Genomic DNA, 18,656 nt, shown 5'->3' with positions numbered 1-18,656 from the left:
GACCTCTTCAAGTATTTTAATATATGCAAACTGATCCATGATCCCTGGTATGCGATAAATAGGCCCAACACCATAGTAGGAGAAACATGCCCATATCATGATGCTTACACCTCCATTCTTCACTGTCTTCACTGTGTACTGTGGCTTGAATTCAGAGTTTGGGGGTCGTCTCACAAACTGCCTGTGGCCCTTGGACCCAAAAAGAACAATTTTACTCTCATCAGTTCACAAAATGTTCCTCCATTTCTCTTTAGGCCAGTTGATGTGTTCTTTGGCAAATTGTAACCTCTTCTGCACATGCCTTTTTTTTAACAGAGGGACTTTGCGGGGGATTCTTGAAAATAGATTAGCTTCACACAGACGTCTTCTAACTGTCACAGTACTTACAGGTAACTCCAGACTGTCTTTGATCATCCTGGAGGTGATCATTGGCTGAGCCTTTGCCATTCTGGTTATTCTTCTATCCATTTTGATGGTTGTCTTCCGTTTTCTTCCACGTCTCTCTGGTTTTGCTCTCTATTTTAAGGCATTGGAGATCATTTTAGCTGAACAGCCTATCATTTTTTGCACCTCTTTATAGGTTTTCCCCTCTCTAATCAACTTTTTAATCAAAGTACGCTGTTCTTCTGAACAATGTCTTGAACGACCCATTTTCCTCAGCTTTCAAATGCATGTTCAACAAGTGTTGGCTTCATCCTTAAATAGGGGCCACCTGATTCACACCTGTTTCTTCACAAAATTGATGACCTCAGTGATTGAATGCCACACTGCTATTTTTTTGAACACACCCCTTTCAACTAATTCAACTAATTGCCCAATTGCACAGCCTTAAGAGCGTGCATATCATGAATGCTGGGTCTCATTTGTTTTCTGAGAATCTACTGAACCTACTGGTAACTTGTTTGCCACGTAGCAATAAAAAATATACTAAAAACCTTGATTATTCTGGTTAGTCACATTGTACTGCTATTATTTTGAACAAGACTGTATATATATATATATATATATATATATATATATATATATATATATATATATATATATGTATATCATAAAATTATAAAAAAACAAACTTTTATGTTAGATGTGATACAGTATAAAATAAACTTTTATTAGATTTGATTAATCGATTTGACAGCACCAATGCGCGTTATATGCAACACAAACTTTTGTTAGATTAAATTAATTGTGATTAATCGATTTGATTTGACTGCACCAACGCACACATATTATGTAAAACAAACTTCATGTTAGATGAGATTGATTGCGATTAATCGATTTGACAACAACGCGTATACAAACACAAACTTTGGTTAGATTTGATTAATTGTGAATAATCGATTTTGACTTTATATAAATAAAAACTTTTATATTAGTTGTGATTAATCACTATTAATTGATTTGACAGCACTAACACATACAGTACGTTATATAAACACAAACCATTATGCTAGATGCGGTAAATCATGACAGCACTAATTTTGACATTTGTACATGCACCTTTAGGAATCACAGTGTAAATCTGTATCAGTATCAGTAGTACATCAAGTAGGCAATAAAAGAAACAATTGTCACTTCATTCTTCCAGGTCCTAGCTTAACACAGAATGAAATAAATGCAAGTGCTCTGTGCGAAAGATCAATTTTTAGAGCTGCTCTGGTAAGGCAAAAATTGACAAGAATCTCAATCAATAAACTGCATTAGAGTGCTGACCCATGAGCTAAAGCCTGTCGTTATATCATGGGTCAATCCTGTTAAGCAGAACATTTCCATGACCCTTTTATATTTTGAAATATATTATGTAAAACTTTTTTTTTTTAAATCCAAATAGCATTTCAGAACATCATAACCCCCCTAAAGTTGCCTGAGCTTGATCAGAGAGCACATTATGGTTTAATCTTCATAAATATGCTTCCAGTTTGTGTCGCAGAGTTCAGTGGGTGCTGCGTGTAGCAGGAATGACCTAAAGCTCATTTATATTTCCCGCGTCTCTTTGAGACGTAGGGGGAAACGTCACGGCGAGAGATCAGCACCCTGGACAGCGGCGGTCGTCAAACATCAGCACACTTGGAATCTCCCACGGGAATCGAGCAGGAGCGCGCACGGCAGCGAGACGTTTGTAAATGAATCATTTTGATTGGGCGAGAGCGCGCCTTGGAAACAAGGGCCGTGTGTTGATGCGCACGGCAGAACGTCCATTTCGAGGATGAATCAGAGGGGAGCAGCATCAGCATCCCCATCACATTACGATCCACAGCATCAGCCGCTCCGCCTGACTATCACACCCTGCGAAGAAGGGAAATAGGCGAATCTGCGCACGGTGCCTTTTATTTTTCCTTTCTGGAAGCTCCATCTTCCTTTGAACGTGAACGTGGCGAGGAAGCATATCGGGCCGGGAGGGGGATGGTGATGAACTTCAAATGGAGAAAAGATGCTGGCATTTCTCCCCTGCTTCTCAGCCAATCCTGCCATTATTACTGTTGTTTTTAAAACACCAACGTAATGGATTCTTCTGAGCTCTGTGTTTGGGATGGGAGGTGGCGTTGGAATATGTCGATGGGGAGATGCACAAGGAAATGATGTGAAAGCTTCGTCATGACGCCTCTGATGGACAATAAACAAAAAAACTATAGGATTGAACCTGAAAATAACTTCCAGCTCTTTTGGATTATGTTTTTATGCTGAGGGATTCGCGACGATGACTGTATGTGGCAGTGAAGCTCCGAAATGCCATTTTGCATCTTCCTCGTCTCTCATCCGTGCATCCAGGCTCTGGATTGCTGGGAGTTTGTGAAAATTGCATCTCCTTAAGCTGAAACAATGCACCGCGGGCTATTCATTGCAATACCATAAGCTTATTATTGTCATCCTCGCGACCTATGATTGTAACAGCATCTAGAGAAACAACATCGGCCCTAACAGGCACATACATGCCATCAGACGGAAAATATCAAGCCCAGAGAATTTTCGGACCAATTACCTTTGGTTTGGACACTTTCCTCTGAGGCTTTAGGGTAGCAACTGCATTTCTGCTGAATAAAATATTAATACCAGGCCAAAACGAATCAATAACAACAACACTTATACAAACAATAATGCAGAAGAACAACAATATATAAAAAACAACAATAATATAGTAATAACTATTTATATATAGCCTACTATTAATAAAAATAGCCACTCTTTGTGTCAACAATTAAACAATTTCGTTTCAGCCATACAACATACACATGTAGTCAAACATGTTCAAGAACCGGATCCGCATGTTTTTTAACGAACTGAAGGTGCTGGTTTTCATGCGATCCGGTTCTAGACGGTCCGACAGTGACGCAGAGCCGAACAGACGCTCCGACAGAATGAGGGGGCTCGGGATGGGCGGCTGCGGATGGCCGCCCTTCGTTGACTGCTCCAGCCGCGATGATGAGGAAGAATACTACGGGAGCGACCCCAGGCCCAGGAGTCTGGCGTTTGAGGAGAAAGACCCGAAACTGCAGGCGGGCCTGGACGCGGTCAGCCTCTCCAGCAGCACGGCCAGCGGCATGAGAACACCCCAGTGCCGAATCTGCTTCCAAGGGCCCGAGCAGGTACCCGAACGCCGTTTTATCCCACAATAACAAGGCCTGTGTGTATTTTGCCTTAATTACGGGCATATTTGCCATTTAAGATGTAAATGTTGGTGAGACCTTGTTGTTGTCATTACAGAAAGTACATGTTCATTGGCATAGCTGTTTTGTTGTTGTTGTTGTCAATACACTGGTATATAGCCTAATTACAATATAATTATGCACCAAGTAGGCTACATGCTGTCCGAAATGTGCATGTAAATACACTTACATGAATGCAACAATAATAATAATTAAGAAAAACGGTCCTGTTATAAGCAGAACACTAATTTGGTAACTATGTGTTGTATAATAGTTGTATTAATGTCAATAAACAAGAGCTGTCAAATCGATTAGTTGCGATTAATCGCAGGATCCAAATTAAAACTTTGTTTACAAAATATAGGTGTGTGTACTGTGTATAAATGTTATGTATATATTAGGGCTGTTGATTTAATGAGTTAATTATATTAATAAGTTATGCTCTATTAATGTATTTAACAGTTGCCCCGCCCCAGACCTACTTAGTTCATTTTACATTTCATACAGATGATTGATGAAGATTATGGTGCAGTGAAACAACTCACTGTGTGATGAAGCCTATATAATGCAGTTAGAATGTCCATCAAATTCAAGATATGAGGCAAAATTGCCATTTGAGCTTTATCCTCAAAATTAATCGCATCCAAATTAAAAGTTTGTGTTTACATAATGTGTGTGTACTGTGTATAATTATTATGTGTATATATTACATATTAAAATGTGTTATATATACAATATAAATTATATAAATATATACAGTAGGCTATACACACGCAAATATTTCTGAAATATATACATGAGTGAGTGTGTATTCATATATACATAATTATGCACAGTTCATCATGTAAGCAAACTTATTTTGGACGTGATTAATCAATTTGACAGCACTAAAATAAAATATTCACACAAATATGCATTTAGTTGCATAATATTATGTTTATTAAATTATATTGTTCTGTAGCATTGCTTGCTTGCATTAAATATAAAACATGTAGGCCTGGTTTCACTCAGAATTCAATTAATAGCTTTAATAAACATGCCTTGGAAAAACACATTACTGGTGTGCATCTTGAGACAAAACAATGGCAGTGTCATATTTTAAGACCATTCAGTTGAAGACTTACGTTTTGAAAGTGTCTTAAAGTTGCAAGAAATTGTCTAGGAAGTATATTGGCAACATGTTTAGCTCAAGCTCACGCCACCTGGAACAAAGACCAACGGCAACATGCAACCTTACCTAACAACGCATTTCTCTTTTGATGGGATACAGGTGTGCCATTGGTGTGTGTCGATTTACAGGTTCAATATCTTCACAAAATTAACCTTCATATTGCTTTTTTATTAGCAATAGACATCTCAATGATGCTCTGTATGGAAATGTATAGATCCTAGTGTGGATGTTAAAGCCCCGGGCAGCCTGAAGCTGATTCATTTGCAATGCAAAGACAGTTGTGTTCACACAGGCCGCAAGCAGGATTCACATGGTCTGAAAGACTGAAATATTAGGGAAAAACTATAACAATTGCATCTCACGTTCATTTTTTAAAATAGATGTTGGGCATCTACTTATACGAGCAATGTTTTCTGTCGCAATGATGGATGACCTGCTTGATTCGCCGATGACCTGAACGTCTGTATTAGTATAATCAGATTCTCATGGATAAATCAGCACGTGTTTGTATTTGTATCGTATAGGCGGAACACGGGATGGATGTTTGGTCAGCAGCCAAGCTGTGAAACAACAGATGTGCGAAACCTGTAAAGCTCGTCTGCTGCAAGTTAGCCGTAGACATCAGCTAATATGGAAAGATGTTAGTGATGTACCAACACAATCCATCTGGCAGTCCATCTGATTATGTCAGCCTCGGTGTCTTTTTTCAATGAGAGATGCATTTCAGTGGAAGCCTGCCTCTCAGGTAGATTGTTTAATGAGCTGTTTAAAGTGCCGGACTGACAGAAGGAAAACAGGCACTAGAATAAACACATAAGGAGTTTGCTGTCAGGATTTTAAGGTTTGTTTTACCCTGCCATTAATAGTTATTTTTTAGCTTCAGTTTAATCAGAATGAACCTCTTTAGATCAAGGGGTCACTGGTCCCTGCTGGCGGATGTCATAACTGCACCATTTGTTCAGCTGTGGCACTTCTATAATTTACTTACTCTTATGTTGTTTCAAACCTACATAACTATGTAATATATATATATATATATATATATATATATATATATATATATATATATATATATATATATATATATATATATATTTGAGGAACACTGTACTTGTTTTTTCCCATTGAAAAACAAAAGCATACTTAAAAAAATAATAATAATTATAATAAAAATAATTAGAAGCATTTTTTTTTTACTTTGGTGTCCATTAAAAATTAGCTGTATATTTTTCTGATTTTATTTAAGTACCAACAATTTAACTGTATTAAAATATTTTTTTATATTATTGTAGATATTTTACCAGTGCCCAATTCTGTTTTGGAGGCTCTTAAAAACATGAAATGAACTATCATTTACATTTTAAACAATATTTAATATTTAAAATATAATTATTTGGAATATTTTTCCCTTTGACATCATTTTCTAGAAAATTGCACATGCTATTCAGGGCTGCAAGATTTGGGGAGGTAATGTAACCGCAGAATTTCAGATAAAAAATGCGATTGTGATAAAAAATGCGATAAAAAGGTCCAGGTTTGCTGAGATTTTTTTTTTTAGGGCTGCACAATTTGGCCAAAAAAGTGATTAAATATCATTATTTTATTATTATTTCTTCATAAATACTCTATTTTAATTTACAGTGCTGTTTTTTTTTTGCAAGCACAAATTTCAAATGTTATTATATTATAGGTATTTAATCAGTTCTGTTTTGAAGCTTTGTATAACCATTACATTCTTATATTTCCCGTTTGTTGACGTCCCATCTTAGTCACCATTTACGGCCCATCTGATTGGCTTGCAACCCGACTGCATAATGATGTGACGCTTAAAGTGGCATACTTCCTGCTCAAGCCGAACTGTATAGATGGCTGACAATACAAACACATATAGCTCCAGGAAGGACAGACCTCCTTGCTTTAAACATGACTGCCGTGCTGAAGGGGGACGTGTGATATATCAGTCCTCATTAGTCAGCCTTCTGATCCGTCAGAGCTTCTGGAACATGTAAAACTGATTTGTTTTGATGTGTTTGTGCTTGATACAAGCTCTAATCAGATTAAGCTGAGAGGGCTTTTTTTATTTTTATATTTCGCTGATCATGATCCGCCGTGATGCTGCCGTCTCTTTTCAGACACAAAACAAAGCTTTTTGTCAATGATTACTATGTGGAGAGAATGATTCGAGCGCTTCTCGCAGATGTAGAGACGTACGGCTGTTGTTCCGAGAGCTCGGGCTGCTTATGCTCGATTTTGGCTGAACCAAATCTGGCCTTGGATCTCTGATAACATCCAGATACACTGAAACAACAAGAGGGAGGACAGGCTGTACTTTAAAGCACAGTATGACTCATCTAGGTCTACTTATCGTAACGCTCACATTGATCAGACTGGACAGACTCGTGGTGTCAACTCTACTGGAGAACTTGATGGGAAATGTGCAGAACCGTAGGGTTCACACGTGACAGTGCTGTTTTTGCCCTCTTTAATCTGATGTGTTTTGAATTAGAATATAAGTGAAAGGTTGAATAGAAAATGAATATTCATTACCATTTGATTTTCAGCAACAAGTTAATATGATCCACACCTGATGACCATCTTCTCCAGCATGATTGCGCCTTAATAGAAGCAAGAAAATACATATAACAAAATAATAATAAGTGTTTAAATATAGTGACTGGTGACCTGGAAATAGTGTAAAATAACTTTCAAACTTAGTATTTATTTCCACAGTAAAATTAATTACATTTATTTCTTTTATTTAAACAAATCTTTTCAGATTTTTCTTGTTTGTTTTTCAGGTACTGGACTGACTCAGTAGTACCGAGTAAAAGCCTGGTCTCTTTTCTGGCCCGTTTCTGTGTTTATCAGACAAATTGAGATGAACACATAATAAATCGGTGTTTCTTTTCAAAATCAATAGTGATTATTAGGCTTAAAGTGGTTCTCATTCTAGTCACACCTTAAAATTGCATTTAGACACGCTGGTACCACAGTTAACGAATCGATGCAATTAATGAGCACAGATTGCTTTCGTCTTTTTTCTTCTTTTATGCCGCAGTACCTGAGTACTTCAGAAGCCATTCGCTGTTTCTTTTGTTCTTTTGCAGTCTTTCTCTAAAGATTATATCAATCTTACGGTCCTGTATCTCTGCCTCACAGTTGGACTTCCTGTTCTTTATCCTTGACTTGTTATTCACATTGTATCTATTGCATGTTCTCTTGGCAGTTCTCTAAATGCTGCCGTTATGTCTGTAATGTCAGTTGATTCGTGGATTCTTGTTAAATATCACAGTTAGTTGTTTTGCAGGATTATTAGTGGTTGTTGCTCATGCTTAGATTTGAGGATTTGAACAAACCCTTAACCTTAGATATTATTTTTCTAGACAATGCAAAATGCAAAACTGGGGGGTGGGGGGTTGACGGGGGACGGGGGGTGATTTTTCTGATAAAATTGCGATTGTGATTAAAAAGGCTATAAAAAGCTCCAGTTTGCTGTACTTGTTTGTAGGGCTGCACAATTTGGCCAAAACATTAATATTGGTTATAATCAATATGACAAAATAATAATAATATAACAATAACTTTTATTATTCTTTAAATACCCCATTTTATCTTACAGTGAAATATTACTTAGTAGTATTCATCATTTTGATTAATATTTTTATATCAATATGACAGTACAATAGTGATAGTATGAATAATATATAATAATTATATATATAATATTATATATATATAATCATTAATTAATATACAATTATAATAATAAATTGTTGGTATTACTATTTTACTTTATTTTACAGCAAAAAATTACAATAGTAATATTTCTTATTTTGTTTATATTTTATATCAGGATGACATAATAGTAATAATAATAGCAACAATAATATTATAATAATTATTAGTTATTCTATTTTTATTGTACTGTGAAATATAAAAATAATAATTTGTTAGTAGCACTAATAAATACTCCATATTTGTATTAATATTTTAAAATACTTCATTTTATTTCACTGTGAAATATTACAGTAGTAATATTTATTATTTTGTTTAATATTTTTTATCAATATGACAATATAAGAATAGTAATAAAATTAATGGTAGCAATAATAATACTTTTTATTATAATTTTTCCTAAATACTAATTTTACAGTAAAATATAACAATAATAATAATAAAATGTATTATTTTGTTTACTATTTGTATTTATTATTAATAATAATAATAATCATGGCTGTTATAATTTTGGCAGAAAACCGCAGGGAAAGCTTCTCTTTTGTTGACAACAGCCTAGCAACCGCATAGCAACCACACACTGCACCACAGTGACAGTTCGCAAAAGTCGCTGCCTTGCCTTCCCAATGAAATTTCTCAAAAGCATTTTCCCGACAATTCACCCAGCGACGAGTGTTGTACCTGCAGAGCTGCAGGACTTTCAGAGGTGTGTATTGATTGAGTGTCTGGAGCAGTAGATGTGAGAATAACTCACCCGTCTTTTAACTGCACACTCTTCAGATCCTCTACACACGCTCATAAGTCTGGAGTCCAAAGCTCACGTCAGCAGCCGCATGCACGCTGTGTCCGGGATCGATTTATCATTTGTAACGGCGGACAGGTTCATGAGTAATATCTCATTTACATAAATCAACTCGACCACAAACGCTGTACTGGGGGGCAGCGTCCAGTCATGAGGATCGTTCTGCGGCTGTAATGCAGCTTTAGAAGGCTACAGATGTCACAGGATTGTAAAACCCATGGAGGCTTTCAGTAGAAGTGCCGTGATCCCACTGGATGCTCGCTTGCCGTTTACGTGATTATCCGAGACTCTGGAAACAAACATCACTGGACGAAATGAAATTGAAGTGATTGTTTATGTAAGGCATATGCAGCAATGGAAAACAAAAACCAAAAAATTGGTTTCATCTGTACGGTTTTATTACACGAATCCATTGGTTCCTTGATTCTGGTTGATCAGTTTAATTGTTTTGAACATTGATAACAATAAGAAATGTTTCTTGAGCGGTAAATCAGTATATTAGAATGATTTCTGACGGATCATGTGACACTAAAGACTGGAGTAATGATGCTGAAAATTCAGCTTTGACATTAGAGGAATACATTTCATTTTAACATGTTCATACAGAAAACTGATATTTTACATTATGTTTCACAATATTACTGTTTTGACTGTATTTGTGATCTTAGGTGAGCATAAGAATTATTTTCAAGAACATTAAAAAATCATTCTGACCCCAAATTTTTGAATGGTATGGTGTTTGTTTTAGGGTTTAATTCTCACTAGTTGCTTATTAGCATGTACATTACTAGGATATTAGCTGTTTACTAGTACTTATAATGCACATATTTCCGGTTTCCCAGACAAGGGTTAAGCTAGTCCAAGATTAAAAGGCATTATTGAGCTGTTTTAAATGAAAGAAACTTGCACTGACATATCTTAAAATATGACACGGCCATTGTTTTGCTCAAGATGCACACCAGTAAAGTGTTTTTCTAGTGTACATTTATAAAAGCTACATGCAGTGGGCAGAGCTAAAGAGTCACAAGCACACACACCTATGCCCCACAAACACATCAGGCCATTATATAACTTTCGATTCATCATATGTTCGTGCCATTATATGCACTTTCACACGACTGCCAACAAAACACAGACATTTGATGCAGTTTAACTCACCGCCTGCAGGTTTCCACTCATGAGCGGGTACGGACAAACACTTTCAGAACTCAGTAGCTGCTCCAGAAAATCAAACTGCATCCACTGTTTCCTTAACTCTGGGTTATTTGGGAAGCTGAACAAGGTTAAATTTCCCTCACAACCAAAAACACACTTTTTTAGTGACATTTGTTGATTTTGTGGTCTAAAGACAAAATGAAAACTGAATATGCAGCTAAAAAATAATGTAGGTCACTCTGGACTTGTTTTGATGAGGATTTGACTGGCTCATAATAGTTAGGCTATGATATTATTGGCTAATCTTATTTATTCCTACTCACAGCCTTGGCGACGCCAGCAGAAAAGAGGCTACTTCAGAGGCAGAGAAAGTTATTTATGTTATTTATTTATGTCTGATGACACATTATATTTTAGCCCCGCCCCTTTTCAGAGCTGCGCTCATTGTATTCTGTCTTCCGGTTTGTATTTCCACAACATAATTGGTAAGATCTTACTGGTTTATGAATGAACCACACGTTTTAAAATCTTTTAACATATTATAACATCTGCTTTAAATATTGCAATGCTCATTATAACTTTCGTTAACTCTACAATAAGTAAATCCACTTCACCAGCGATGCCATAGAAATATACTATTTAACCTCCCGCGGTCTCTCTTGCAGCCAATACGGAAGTGACTTAAATTCATCGACTGGCCAAAATGGAGTCTCCCCCATGTTAAAATGCCCAACTTTACACCAGAAAAAAAAACATTTACAGATTGGTACAAAAAGTGGTTTTAGTCTATATAGCTAATTTTGCCCTTCATAACAACGGCAAAATTGTGAGGGGGGTGAATTTTTTTTATAACTCATCCGTTTACATTATATTAAGCCTTAAAGTTCTGCATAATTAAGGACATGGCCACTTGAGTGACAGGTTGATTACCTCTACAGTCAAACTAAGGGGGCATGGTTTCAGCAACCAGGCTCCTCAGCTCCACCCACGTCCTGCCTCTTTGCCCTATTTCAGTTATCCAGGAGTGACGCGCTGCCTAAATGGCACCGGCCAACTCCGCCCACTTTAGGATTTAAAGATGCTCTTCAGAAATCTATTTTTTTTAACGGCCATACTGCGTTTTCTCTTGCCCGCAGGGGGAGCTGTTGAGCCCATGCCGTTGCGACGGCTCCGTGCGCTGCACCCACCAGCCCTGCCTGATCCGCTGGATCAGTGAGCGAGGCTCCTGGAGCTGTGAGCTCTGCTACTTCAAGTACCAAGTCCTGGCCATCAGCACCAAGAACCCGCTGCAGGTAAAGCATCAGTTCGCTCCTCTAACTCCAGCTGTGAAGAAACTGGGTCAGGGCTAGGCACTGGCTAGCATTTCTATTTATAGGCTTCTACAAGCAAAGCAAGAAAATGCCATCTCATAGTATTGTTTTTTATGTCACACTTTTCAGTGGCAGGCGATTTCTCTGACGGTGATTGAGAAGGTGCAGATCGCCGCCATTATCCTGGGCTCACTCTTCCTCATCGCCAGTATCTCGTGGCTGGTGTGGTCTTCTCTCAGTCCGTCCGCCAAATGGCAGCGCCAGGACCTGCTCTTCCAGATCTGCTACGGCATGTACGGCTTCATGGACATCGTGTGCATAGGTGAGAAGTTGAACAACATGGGTAAATCAGTGCCAACACGTTTGTTTTAATAACGTTTAGGACCTCTCTTTGACTTCCTATAGACTAACATACAACCATTTGCATATACGCATGATTGGATATGTATAAATGTAATTTTGTTATGGGGAAATATGGGAACTCTTTACAATGAGGTTTGCAAACCGTAGTTAATGCATTAGGTATCTTCAACTAACACTGCATTTTTAGATGGTTATGTTAATTTCTACATATGTTAACATTGCAAAAACAGTTGTATTTAGTGAACAATAAATAGTAATAAATATACTATTGTTAATCGCTTTCATGATACTTTTGTTAATAATATGTGAACTGCTGTTCATTTGTGCAATATATTATGTAAAATAAACATTATTTATATTATTAAAAAGTATGTTTATATAAAAAACTTGTATGATTTATATATCATTTGTAATATTAATATAAAGCATTAGGTATCTTTAACTAACAATGAACTATACTTTTTAAGCATTCATTAATCTTGGTTTGGTGCTAGTTTCTACAAATACTAATACATGTGAATGTTTTAATATTACAAAATAATAAATTTAAGTATATTGTGAATTAATCTGTTAAGTTATTAATAGTAATATTCAAATGTTTACAAAACAATTAAATTAAATATATATAAAGAAAATTATGTTAATGTAAATTATTTATATATTATATATATAATTTATACAAGCAATTTTAATAATATTTTAAAAAGTAATTAATTTTAGTGTTATATGTATATAAATACAAAATTTTTAAAATAAAATAAATATATTAGTATTTGTAATATTAAAAGTAATGTTTAGATAAAGTAAAACATGATTTACATAAACATTATATATATATATATATATATATATATATATATATATATATATATATATATATATATATATATATATATAGTAATTTATTGTTATACAATATAAAATGCATATGAAATAAATTAAATTCAGTATCTATTTTTTATATTAAAACTAGTTTTTATATAAATTAACGTAACAAACTATGATTTTTAAATGTTTATTTTAATACGTTTCAAAAATATGAATATACTATTAACAACTACTAATATTAATTTGTTACTTATAAAGTAATATTATCCTAGATGAATAAATGCTGTTAGAAATGTTGTTCATTGTTAGTTCATGGTAATCTAGTGCATTTTCTCATAGCCTAAACAATTGAACCGTGTTGTAAAGTGTTAGCGAATCGATTAGTAACATCCCCTAATCTATAATTCCTCGCAGGCCTTATAATCCACGAGGGCTCCTCCGTGTACAGAATCTTTAAGCGATGGCAGGCTGTAAACCAGCAGTGGAAAGTATTGAACTATGAGAAGTCGAAGGACTTGGGAGACCCGCTGAGCTCCAGCAGTAAGGCAGGCAACCGCGGCTCACGCAGCAACCCGCACGGCCTGGCCAGCGGCAGCAGGGGGGGGCAGCGAGTGCGCAGGTTAAGGACTATCCTCAACCACCACTGCGGCTACACCATCCTCCACATCCTCAGCCAGCTGCGGCCCAGCGACCCGCGGCTCGGGACCGCCACCAACCGCGAGGTGGTCATGCGGGTCACGACCGTATGAGGATGCCACCGCATTTCAGGCTCCAAGCGCCTTCTCCTGCAAAAGCCAGGACGATTGGGATTTTTCCTTGCATAACGTCTCACTTCGACTTTTTAACACGGACAGGAATCCACACGGGAGCGCGACGAACAATGCGTGAGACATTGGCACCATTCGTTCCTGGAGTTTCTATTGGCGAGACTCTCATGATCTAGCACACTATTGCATTTTTAGTTCGATTTTTCTTCGCTGGTGTTGTTTTTTTATCGATGCGGTTTTTAAAACTTTTTGATTTTCTAAGGGAGAATGGTACATGAAGCGACACCGACGTGCGATGTATATGGTGACTCATATGGACCTGTTGTAAATGATGTTTACGGATGCTTCTGGCGCAGCAAGAAAGCCAACCATAACCAAACGTTCACCACACAATAACCAGGGAAACGAAATACGAATTGTTACATACTAAAATATATCAAAGGGGGAGGGTGCAATAAGACATCATAAGATTATACAGAGAATAAAAAGACGGAAACATTTAAAAGAATTTGATCTTCTCTGCAATAAAGATACCTGTACATTTTACAGTGACCTTTGCATGAGGGTAGAGTTTTATGCCTCCTCGACACATGGACATGATGAATTTTATTCAGAATGGTGCTCGTTTGAATAAACACTACTATTCATCTGCTGTTTGTGAAATGCATCCTCACACGAAGGCTTTTGTTTAAGTGGGTTCCTTTTACAGATACACACCTGTACTATACCTTTTTGTTTGCGGTTTGGAGGGTAACCTTTAAGCAATGGCTCAGCGCATACAGAGCTTTCATTTGAATATGAACACCAGCGAATTACAATCATTTGTACCATAAGCAACATCTTGATTTGAAAGGAGGTTTGATTAGACTTGGTATTACAAACACAATGAATTGAGCGCAAACATAATGTGTCAAAATGTTAATTATCACCCAAAAATTATTTAAACTCATCCTTCTTAAAAAACCCTACAACGATGAAAAGAAATCCACACAGGTTGAAATAGGAATACAAGGTGAAAGCTTTCCCCATGAAGATTTTGCACCGGGTTCAAGTTGGTCATGACCAACATAAAGCTTCTTGGTTTGACTTCTGCGTGAGCTGTGGTTTGTCCATCGCTACGCTTTCAATAGCAATCTATGGAAGCCACGGAATAAAAGTTTCAAGTTTATATCTAACGATTCTGAGAAGAAAAATCCGAATTGCGAGATATAAACTCAATATTCTGCCCTTTTCCCTTAGAATTGTGACTCTCGGACACTTTTCACAACCTTTTTCTCTTCTTAGTCCTCCTCACCACATTCTTTATATAAAAAACGACAACAAGAAGTGGCCAATTTTCCACACCACAAACCGACACACACATCTTAACACAGGGGCGGTCACTCATCCAGGCCATCCCTACAACAAATGTTGAAACCACAACCCTATTTAGTGTATGGCGATCGATCAGGCTGGGGCCGTGGAAGAGTTCGCTCTTGCACCTTCAATTCCATTTTCCTTTTCTCTTTCATTGTCCCATCTCTGTCTCTCACTTGTGTGTGTTTACAATTTGCACAAATGTTCTTGTACCTGTCACTTTTTCATCAACATCTGCACATTGTTGCAAAAACAAGCACCTCATTGTAATTTGTTTGCACATAATATACATTAATTTTAGTTAAAAAAGTATTACATTATGAACACGTTATTGTTTTATCTCTAAATGATTTAAATACCAGATTTATCAAAACTAGACTTTCTAAATTGCCTAAAATAGTACAATGATAACTACATCATGAAAAAATCTTTATAGAAAAATCCTAATTGTCATGATTCATATTTTTCCCTTAAGAAAATAACCATGGTTTTATTTTAGTAATATAGTAACCATGTTTTTGGCTGATTGATTTCCATTTCTATAACCAGAGTTTTACTACAAATACGATGGTTAAACCATGTAGTGTAGCAAAACCATTGTAGCTTTGTTAGTTACCATGATTTGACTAGTAACCATGTGTTGTTGTTGTTTTTGTGTGTGTTTTAGTAAAACCATGGTTAAATTTCTTAAGGTGTAACATTAATTGTTGTCTGCCCTAGCTCGCTCTAAAACTTTTATAAAACGATGTAGATTTTTGTCTGCTAAATTACTACTGTAACAATATATTATATAACGATGTCCTTTTGCATACGGTATTTTGAGTGATGATAGTAATGGGTGCTATTGCTAACAGTTGCTAGCATTTTAATTCTTAACTAAGTAAGCATACAACACTACAATAACCTATTTTACGATTACAGATGAAACTGACCTGCACTTGAAGTCCTGAACAGGTCAGTATTTGCCTTTCTGCTCCACCTGGGCACTTTCACTCCATTCTCAAGTCTCTCGCATTGATTATTACTCTGTCTGTCTGACCAAAACCGTTTGGCGAAGGAGCGGAGAATCACGTCGCCAGTCAAGACTAATCGATTTATTAACTTAGAGCTTTATAATTGAATGGCGAATTCAGAAATAATCACTTTAGAACATTCAAAAGGCAACAATATATAACAACATCACCAATACTTCTACTACTACTAATAATAAAAAGATTAAATAATAATAATAAAAAATTGACAGCTGCCAGGCCACTAGGAATTCTCCCGGTTCTCCCCTTCTCCCACGGCCAGTCCGCCACTAATGTGTAGGCCTACTGTTCTAGTCATAGCACTTGCATAGTCAGTTTGATGGCTTCTATTGTTCTCCTCATTTGTAAGTCGCTTTGGCGTATTTACAGCATCCCACTGGTTCCTGACAGTATCCCACTGTACAGCACCTGGTGTACAACTATGCAATATCTTATATGACATTTTTGTGGCTCATGACTCAATAGAGCTGTTTTGCAGTTTTAACCCTCTCAGACAAAAACTACTCATACCGTGTCTTGACCTTGATCCAATGCATCTTTGCTTTAGCACTTCATAGATTATCACTCCAGGTTCCTTGCATGAGGTCTCCTGGGTGCCACTATCATTGGGCGGCCCTTGCATAGGTCACATCACTGCAGGGAGGGCATCTGTCACATGCGTTCACCTGGCAGATGTGTGTCAACGCCAGGAACACACTGCGAGTCCTCTCACAATGTCACACCACTGAAACATCTAAAGACAGCAGCACCAGTGTATACAGAGTTTTAAAAATGTTCTGAGATTAGAACGTGTAAACGGTGTGTTCACCCATATGCTTTTATTTATTTAGGAGTTAAAAATCCTGGTGAGCAAAGGAGTATTTAGAAATGCACATGGTTGCACTCCGGAACCATTAGGAGCTTTATTCAGGAATTATATTTTTTCTTAACAATTTCCAATCCCTATGGCAATATTTAGCCAAGCATGGGAAAAAAATACACAACTTTTCCGATTTAAAACTTCTCCAATATTTTTAGGACTGGGAGCCCTGTGACTGTCTCTATACCATTTGTAATAAACAACACTTTCCAATAAGGTCCCTATAGAAGCTTGATTCTCAACACGAACATAAAAAAAAAACAAAAAAAAAACAAACAAACAAAAAAAAAAAAAATCTTACACTTCTGACTTTGTTACAATTGTAAGTTTACATCTTGCAATTCTAACTTTTTTCCCTCTCTGATTTTTTTTATTTGTAACTCACAATTGCAAGTTTATATTTCACAATTATGCAAGAAAAGAAAAAAAAAGAGTCAAAATTCGGACATAAAAAGTTGCAATTTCCTTTTGTTTTGTTTTTTAAATTCTGTGGCAGAAACAAGCTTCCAAATGTCTCATTAGTTAACATTAGTTGAATGAATTAAAGGATCAATTCACTTTAAAAGGAAAATTACCTCATGATTCACTCACCCTCAAACCATCCTGTGTGTATGACGTTCTTCTTTCTGATGAACACAATCAGTTATATTAATAAATATCCTAATGTTTCCAAGCTTTATAATGGCAGTGAATTGGGCTAACGAGTTTGAAGCTCAAAAAAGTGCATCCATCCATAATAAACCAGCGATGCGTTTGTGTATAAAAAAATATCATATTATATATAAATATTATTTGATGCAGGGCTCCCACATTCAAAAAAAAAAAAAAAATATAAAGAGAATTTTTAAATGGTGTATTAGAGGCCTGGAAACGTCCTGGATGAAATAGCAAATACATATATATATGTCAGCTTATTGATTCACGATTCGGATCGTTAATGTCACGTGATTTCAGCAGTTTGACACGAGATCCGAATCATGAATCAATACGCTGATTCATAACCGTTTGAATCTTTATTTGAGGATTGAAAACAAACGCGGAAGAGGAGAAAATGCTGAATAAAGTCGTAGTTTTTGTTATTTTTGGAACAAAATGTATTTTCGATGCTTCAAGAGATTCTAATGAACTAACTGATGTCACATATGGACTACTCTGATGATGTTTTTATTCCCTTTCTGGACATGAACAGTATAGTGTGCATACAATTAGATACGCCGTCGGACTAAATCTAAAATATCTTAAACTGTGTTCTGAAGATGAACGGAGGTCTTACGGGTGAGGAACGACATTAGGGTGAGTCATTAATGACATCAATTTCATTTTTGGGTGAACTAACCCTTAAAAGGACTTCCTCAAGTGAATTAGATTTTTTTTATATATATATATATATCCTACCGTACACTATTTTATTTATACAGGACAGATCAAGTCTCAACCTGTCTTTAAAAGCATAATTTCCTATAGCGCCAGAGGGAGAAAAGCCAAACTGGCTCTAAAAATGGCAGTGACAATGGATCATCACCAGAATACATTCCCCTTAGAGATGATAAAAATAAACCCATAGCTATGAGTGTAGTAAGCGGTTTATTCATCACTCAGGCTGGCTAGTGTACCTCAGATTGATCAGGCCCACAC

General features: G+C 36.4%; 1 protein-coding gene across 1 annotated transcript; it reads left to right on the top strand.

Annotated features, from left to right (window-relative positions):
• Positions 1-2,022: 2,022 nt before the first annotated feature.
• Positions 2,023-14,422, top strand: marchf9 (membrane-associated ring finger (C3HC4) 9). Its single transcript, XM_067445685.1, has 4 exons — positions 2,023-3,584; positions 11,644-11,799; positions 11,947-12,139; positions 13,423-14,422. Exons 1-4 carry the CDS (start codon positions 3,243-3,245, stop codon positions 13,755-13,757), a joined length of 1,026 nt encoding a protein of 341 aa, XP_067301786.1. The 5' UTR covers positions 2,023-3,242; the 3' UTR covers positions 13,758-14,422.
• Positions 14,423-18,656: the final 4,234 nt, after the last annotated feature.

Source organism: Pseudorasbora parva, chromosome 6 (genome assembly GCF_024679245.1).
Source record: "Pseudorasbora parva isolate DD20220531a chromosome 6, ASM2467924v1, whole genome shotgun sequence".
Taxonomy (NCBI): domain Eukaryota; kingdom Metazoa; phylum Chordata; class Actinopteri; order Cypriniformes; family Gobionidae; genus Pseudorasbora; species Pseudorasbora parva.
This window is presented reverse-complemented; position numbering and strand designations above follow the sequence as displayed.